Here is an 8,234-nt window from a genome sequence, read left to right on the forward strand (position 1 = left end):
GATAAATTTCATCATGCTTCATAGTTCTCTGCACTCAATGCCATTGAGCTCCACCTATAAATCACATGAAGCTTTTGTCACACTTTCAAGATCTTGTAAAGCTTTTGTCACCAGCCGTTGAACATCTATATAACGTTTGGCCAATTGCACTGATCAGACTGAATTCTGTGCTTTCTTCCAATGGTAAACCCATGATTTTATTTTGTTACACTTCAGGTACATAATGGGATTTGTAAGCAAAGAAAAGGAACGAATTTTGCTCAAAGACAAGACACCGGGAACATTCTTATTAAGGTTTAGTGAAAGCAATCTGGGTGGAATTACCTTTACTTGGGTGGATCAGTTAGAAAATGGTAAGTATAACTTTTTAAAAATAAACAGAAACCTCAAACTCTGCACTACACCTGTAATAGGGAAGCCATGTTTTCTTCTGTGTGAAAGTAAACTTCACAAGTACCATGTTTAGTATGGTTTTGGGCAAGATACAAGTATCGTATTTACTGAAACATAAACCAAAACTCTGAAAATCTATCTCTGGGTTCTTTATATTAACTATTGTAACTTCATTAGGAAATGTAGCTGCTTACTGCAGGCTTTAAATTTCTTTACACATGTGCAGAAGGTATATCTTGAAAGCTGCTAACATTGATCTGAACAGGTAAACCGCACACCAGTGTAAACTGCAAACGAAAAGGCGAAAATTCACTCCAACTGCAGATGCCAATCTACCAGTTATCAGTGGTTATGGTGCCTCTGTATTTTTACAGGAGACGTTACGTTTCATTCGGTGGAACCCTATAATAAAGGTCGCTTATCTGCACTGCCTTTTGCTGACATACTGCGTGATTACAAAGTTATTATGGCAGACAACGTTCCTGAAAATCCTCTGAAGTATCTGTATCCAGACATTCCCAAAGATAAGGCCTTCAGCAAACACTACAGCTGTCAGCCAAATGAAGGTTAGGCTCCATTTCTCTGTTCACCCTTTCTGCAAAGCAGCTGCAAAGTCGAGAGGCAATTTGAGGAATGTGGGAGAGGAGGAAGAGATTAAGATGCCTCCTTTAATTGGCATCGAGAGAACTGTTTTAACATGTGTCTATCATTTAGACAGTTTCATTTTGTAAATACATTCTTGGTCTTAGGGGTTATATTAGAGGCGACAACAGCAATATTTAAAAGAAGCTAAGAAATAGATCTTACGGTAGAAAGAGTCAAAAGCTGGGATTATTTTTTTTCCTTACAAAATTCAGTGCTCGGGTGTTCAAAGGAAATGAAACTGAAAAGTCATCCTGCTTATTGGCTTTGTAATTGTGCTACAGTAGCACACAGTCTCTTTAATTTCAAGGAAATTCTGTATTTTCCAAACAGTTTGGAAGACCTGTTTTATTTCATTTCATTCAGTGGAATCCTATAGCAAAAGGTCACTGATCTATGCTGCCTTCTGCTGACCTACTTTGCAATTACAAAGTTATTGTGGCAGACAACGTTCCTGAAAAACCCTGGCAATTGAACTGGAAAATACAAAAAGGCTAGACAAGAACAGCTTCAAATATGTCCAGGCCCACACTCACTCTTGTCTAAGTTACAAGTCAGGACATTTTTAGATCAAATTTGCTCTCGCTCAAAAAGCCCTCAAAGCCTTGATTTTTTAGTAGGTAATACACATTCATCTAGACTTCCAATATTAAAGGTTACAATCCCATTTGAGTTCACATTCCTACACTACCCAAGAATATTTGGAGGCTACAAGTGGTTTTCCTCTTCATTTTAATTCGGTTGACTTCGCCTAATGCTCTAATCCTCTAAAAATGTATGTGTATGCTTGATTTCATGCAAAAGCCATTGCTGAAGCTGTTATCTGTAGAGAGCAAGCTCCACGCAAGCATTTGTGGAACTGAAATCTAGAGGCTCAAAATTACCGAGCTGGTAAAGTTACTCTATATTTGCTTTTGAAATCCTACCGAGATCTCTTTCATCAGTTGTGGTCTTATATTCTGACACGGCAATTCATATCAACGGAGCACAGTCAATTATGTGACTAAGACCTGAACCCAAGGACCAGTCCCAGGAATTCCCCTCATTTCTATGGCTGCTTATTTAAACATGAAGAGCAACATTTCTGTTTTAACGTATTATAGTCTGCAGCACTTAAAGCAGATAATCCATTTCAAATAAATAATAAAATCACTAGGCAATATTTAATTTCTAACTTTCATTTTTAGTCTCAAAGCCCTCAGATGGAGGCGGCAAAGGTTACGTTCCTTCTGTATTTATCCCAGTCTCCAAAATGTAAGTATTCTTACAGATGTATTACATTTCAAATGTTATTTTAATTCAAATGGATTTATTAAATTTAAATACTCTTTCAAAGTTTTCCCTGCCACCCTTCTCCCATTCAAATAGTTCAGGAAAGCAACACATTGCATGCTTTTATTTGGCCAAGGACTGCTAAAGACAAGACAGGGAAGTAAAGAACTTCACTTTTATGGTGCTTTTCCCATCCATGTGGCAAAACATTTGTAAAAATTGAATGAAAATTTTACAGTACTCTGATCTACTCATCTTTCACTGCCTCCTTTATCTCTCCAGCAACTGATATTAGAGTCAGGTTTATCCTCTCTTCCCTTGGTCCTATCTCCTACATTTTTAAACATATACCAGCTTGTTAGCATGTGCTTACAGGGCCACCAGCAAGCGCAAGTACAAGCTTAACTTAAGCATTCACCCTACTCCACTGCTATGCATAAGTTGGAGGGATTTAGGTTGCTTTTAAGATTATTTTTGTGGTTTGTTCTTTTTTTTTTCTTTTTTTTTTTTTTAAGCTTAAATGATTCTACAGATCCACATTCTCCATCAGATCTTCTTCCAATGTCTCCAAGTGTTTATGCTGTGCTGAGAGAACACCTGAGTCCCACTGTGATCGAAACTGCTGTATGTTGTAAACTTTTCCATTCATAAGTTAATACTGTACATACATAAGCAAGTTGAACATGAACAACACATATGCTGTTTATAAAAAAGGCTGCTTACACAGCTATTAGAAAAATCAGTGCTTTTCACGTGGTGCAGACATTTCCTATTCTAAATGGGACAGGATGTACAAGCATACTTGGAAGCACTGTGTTATATAAAATTGTCTGACACACTGGCCAATGAATCATGAATGTCATAATTCAAAGATACCAGAGTTCCTGCACAAATGAAACCTTTACACTGACGAATATATAATGATTACACTAATTCTGCAGATAGCACAAAGGACTTGACTTGCTTAGGGAAGCTGCACAAGGGACAAAAAACTTGCAGTTCAGCAAACTTGCGCAACTTTTCTCTGCTGCAAGTTTCTACTTGAGGTACCAAAGTGAGAAACTAGAAGTCAACTAAAATCTTAGCAAATAAAACTAATATTCGCTAAGTATAATGAAAGAAGTCAACTAAAATCTTAGCAAATAAAACTAATATTCACTAAGTATAAGGAAAGATTGGGAAAATACTGTACCAACGTCCTATGTAAAATATCTCCCTCTTCTACTTACTGACTAAAATTGTGTTCTGAATCATTGTGGTTTAGAATACTTCAAGCACTGATGTGTAGCCACTGGAGATTTGCCCAGACTTCTATCAGGAAACAAAGCGGTGGTTTGGCTTTAACAGCTTTAAAAGAAAACCTCCTTTTTTAATACTAGCTCTTGGTTTTCTCTATGTTCAATGATTTATGATCTTAAAATAGTTATGCATTTAGATGCCTGTCAACTCCCCTTCAAATGCCTCTCTGTAAACACTCCTTCTCACCCACAAACAGACCAAAACTAAACAAGAATCCTGACTGCTGGGGATTGGAAGCACAGTTAAACTTTATATACAAATAGAGGAGTTCTTTAATATACATCAAGCTGAAGATCTGTTCAAGAGCAAAATACCTTTTTCTTGCTGCTTCACCTTTTCCTCTGATAGCAAACTAGTTCTTCAGCTAAAACTGAAACACTACCCTGAATGGAAATTCTGTGTTAAAACCTACATACCCAATTTGAGACATGACCCCACTCGTTTATTGTTTGGTTTACACCATATGAAAACAGTTCTGACCTAAACTGCTTTTGTGAACTAGTATGCATTTGCATTTCGCAAAGCTTAGGCAGTGCAAATAACAGGTGGCTTCACTTCTGTTCATCATCAGGTTCCAAATGTTTTTGGTTTCTTTTAGCACTCACAGTAATTCTCAAACCAGCTCTTTCCAGAGCTTATAAACAAGCTGTGACCACTGCCATCTTTTGGAGTCGTAACTGTACAAAAAACCCCATGTGTTTGGTAATGAACTGGGAGAGTCAAATACAATGGTGTTGCAGTTTTTAAAGGTACTACAGAAGGGGTTCAATGCTGCTAGATGGTAGGTGATATTCTGGAGGCTCTTAATGAGAAATGTTTTCTAGAAATTAGTTGAGAAAATAGTTTTAGAAGATTTTAAGTATTCCCTCCTTACTTTTAACATTCTATTTACCTTGATAAATGGAAAAGAGGAAAATAAGGAGGTTTCTTCTTTATTGTCTCATATTCACACAACAAACTACCCTAGTGAAGAGCTTGCTAAGTACAGGAAGCAGACAATCTGCATTATTACAGCAATACTTTCTCTCCATGAGATGCCAGTGAAAAAGCACTGTGTGAGATGCAGAGAACAAGGGTGCTGTCTGCAGTGGGACAAAATATCCTACAACTCAGTAACTCAGTCTTAGCAAGATATACTTTTTGTAGTCTTCCTGAATTCCCTTCTAGTTTCCCCCTCTCCAGATTCCCCTACCCATCAGGAAAACAAGACTTCACTAAAACCCCTGTAATACATAATCCATAGGCTGCAAGAACCACAAGAGTTCATGTAAAAATATGTCTGTTTCAGTGCAAGTACCACACAGTATTTTCTAATGAGCATTCCTATATTTTGTGAAGAACCAGAAACGGGATCCTCAGTTTGTATTATGTTGTCAAAATGACCCTGCAGTTACCTGGAGCCAGAAAATGTTTCATGTGCTGTTACTTTTGAATGAATAGCAGTAACTGCCACAAGACTAATCTTTTCCTTCTTTTCTTGTAGCTGAGTTCTCCTTACTCACCTGACTGAAGTTCACAAACCAGAAAAATCAGTAATCGTGTGAACATCACATGGGTTAAAGATGAAGTAACTTTTATAGTTTTCCCCCCATCATCTCTGTCCCTCAGAATTTCCCAGAAACCATGAGAATATTATTCTTGAGCCTCTGTTACCAAAAGCATGTAAACCAGGAATCTTCTTCCTAGGGACTTACAAATAGCCTCCTGCAAGTCAGAATTGCTGCCCTCACTGATAAAAGGCCAAATTCTTTCTGGCTTGGAGGTCATTTGACTTCCGTGAGGTCCAGCAGAGATAAATTTTACTTGCAGAATTGACATCCATAGAATTGCTGTAAATATGAGAGTGCAAGAACAGAATGTTTTGTTTCTGAAAACAGCATATAAGGATAAGTAAATACATTAATGCGTTTGAGGAAATGATGATTTATTATTTTAAGTAGTTTCTGTCTAATCATCATCTTGCACACTATTGGTTTAGCTTCTATTTTAAAGCAAAAATTCTCATCCTCCTGAGTTCAATGTCCCATAGGTGTCTAGGATTTGCTTTTTTCCAAAGATAAACTACATTCAGCATAGATTTTTATGTGCCACCACGGCACAAGTTGTGGAAGGCAGGCAGGCAGGCAAGGCTGGGAAGACCAGGTTGTTCCAGAAAGGAAGCAGATACAAAAATTGTGGTGTCAAAAGGCTGTCTCTCCATTTTGCTGCTGAAGTGCAGAAGTAAATCTATTTGTGGATGAAGCACTCAGATACTACAGCAAGTACTATCAGAGTCTACCAAGGAAAATACTGACAGAGTCTGGATACTACCTGGTAAACGTGGACTGGGAAGCAGTTTTTAAAAAGTAGTTACTGAAGAGCTGCAGCATTTGCTGATCACTGGGCAAATTGTGCTACATGACAAAGTATTACCTGCCTGTCAGACTCATTTAATAAGCAGAATAACTAGCTTTTGTATGAATGGTAGAGAGCTTTTTTGAAACATTCTTTTATTGTTATTATTATTATTTCAGGCACTGTAAAACCAGTGCTGGGTTTGGGTTGTTTGGTTTTGGATTGAGGTTTTTTCTTTTTCCTCCCAATATTATCCCTAAACCCTCCCTTAATAGAATAAACAGGCATTTCCAAGGCTGCTGTATTTCACGTATGCAGTCTCACTCAAGATTTAAATCTTGCCTGCAAAATACATGATTAATGCACACAACATTCTTAAACTACATGCAAACCCTTGCACATTTGCATCTTGAAGTCTTCTGCAAATTAGGTACAAATAAGACAACTGGGATGGAAACAACCTCCTTGACTCAGTAAGCCCCGATTTTTGCTTTCATTTTTCTTTTTTTACTCAATCCTCTCATGCATACTATTAACGTTAGTTGAAAGCAAGTGAATGGAAACAGAGTAATGAGATACTTCTGTGCTACACAGGAACATGAACAAACACGTCTCTGTTCATCAATCTGAGCGAATTAAAGCAAGCTGCAGATAAGAAGTCATTTTCCCCTCAGAAAGCATCATGTATAAATAATTTTCCAAAACAACTATTGTGTATATAGTTTGGTAACATCTGTAATTTATATGACCAGCATGAATAAAAATGGATTTTAGCTTAAAGTTGGATACCTGGGCTTCAGTGGAATTTTTTCCAGATAGAACAGGAAGAGTCATGCCTTCTTTGTGCTGATCTCAAGTCTGAACTACTAGCAGTAAGAGACGCCTAAAGCAGCAAACATAACTTCGGTTCACACCAGCTAATTGCATGCCTTTTCATTCTAACCTCAGTACAAATGAAACGGGCGATAACCTGTCCTTTCAACCATCTCAACTTCATGGTGAGTACTGTAAAAAAAGTCCAGCCATGGCACATGAAACAATCTTCCGTCTCCTTCTTCCCTGCTCCCTGTGCAATGCAACTCTTCAAGACTCTTGACTTCAACACAGTATCCTTTGTGTTACTGAATAGCACTGTGGATAAGGTTTTGGCATTGCAGTTCCTACTACTGTTTTAAATCAGATTTTGCAAGGGGTCGGTCTGACATTTAGTTTAAAGGCATGTGCCTTTAAATCAGTTTGCTGCTCCAAAGGGACACCGAAGTAATTTTCTGTGAAATCAATATAAACAATCCAAGCCTCCTTCCATTAAAAAAGTGAGAATTTTGTCCTTATGCCACTTTCAGTAAGAAGAGGGTTCTCTAGTAAAATGATGGAGGGAGAGAGAGAGAGAAGAGAAAAAACACACTGAAAGGGGTGCCTCCGACACTGCCAGAAGAAATGAAACATCTGTTTTTAAGTACTTTTACTGTGGTTGTGCTTTCACTGTGTTTTGCAGCAGCAGAGTCAAAAATAACAGGAAAATTAAAACAACATGTTATTGTTCTATATGTTGTGTCTTGCCACATCACAATAATGATTCCAATAAAAAAAAAAAAGGCGAAAACTGTCATGTACCTTCTGCTACAGCTTTTATTTATAGCCATATTTATATCCACCACTTGGTAGCATTTCATGCCATGAAGTTCACCAAACAGATCTACTTGCTTGTTTCTTCCATGGACTATGGATCCTAAAAAGGATCCAAACATCCTGCACCAGATCCTGGACTTAATTTCTTCCAGTCTTTGTTGCCACATCATACACAAGACAAAACCAAAAAGGACCTGTCATGCCCAAGTAGCACCAAGCGTCCTAGCAAATAACACGGTTGCAAGAAAGGTGACATGAAGGAAAACAAAACTACTTTATCAAGCTATTCCCTGGGAAGGAAACTCTCAACTGACAGAACACTGGGAACTATCAAGACACTCGCCACCTGCAGTTTATAGGCACTCTTGGTTTCGGTAACTTGGACGGAAACCTGGGTTACAGTTCATAACTAACTGTTTCAACCGTGCCTGTACAGCCCTTTATGGCACTGCCATGCCTTCCTTCTGTCCAGTTGAGACCATGGCCGCCCTCACACGCCTCTGCCGCAGCTCCAGTTTTCCAGAGCCAGCCCAGTGCTCCGCCAGCTGAGCATCCCACCAGCAGGACTTGAGAACGGGGCATTTCTCCCTGTCACGGACGGAGGGCAGGGGTGGGGAGGTGGCGGGGCTGCCGGGCCGCAGCGGGTGGAGGCAGGGCCGCCGCCG

General features: G+C 38.7%; 1 protein-coding gene across 1 annotated transcript in view; it reads left to right on the forward strand.

The window, feature by feature from the left end:
• Window positions 1–5,143, forward strand: part of STAT4 (signal transducer and activator of transcription 4) — a 38,595-nt gene extending 33,452 nt beyond the window's left edge. Inside the window, exons 19-23 of the mRNA XM_010016829.1 lie at window positions 217–353; window positions 768–959; window positions 2,223–2,289; window positions 2,823–2,931; window positions 5,090–5,143. Coding sequence (XP_010015131.1) covers window positions 217–353; window positions 768–959; window positions 2,223–2,289; window positions 2,823–2,931; window positions 5,090–5,116 — 532 coding nt within the window. The 3' untranslated portion in view covers window positions 5,117–5,143. The remainder of the gene's footprint in view (window positions 1–216; window positions 354–767; window positions 960–2,222; window positions 2,290–2,822; window positions 2,932–5,089) is intronic.
• Window positions 5,144–8,234: the final 3,091 nt, after the last annotated feature.

The sequence above is a fragment of the Nestor notabilis genome, unplaced genomic scaffold (assembly GCF_000696875.1).
Source record: "Nestor notabilis isolate BGI_N333 unplaced genomic scaffold, ASM69687v1 scaffold11146, whole genome shotgun sequence".
In the NCBI taxonomy this organism is placed as follows: Eukaryota; Metazoa; Chordata; class Aves; order Psittaciformes; family Psittacidae; genus Nestor; species Nestor notabilis.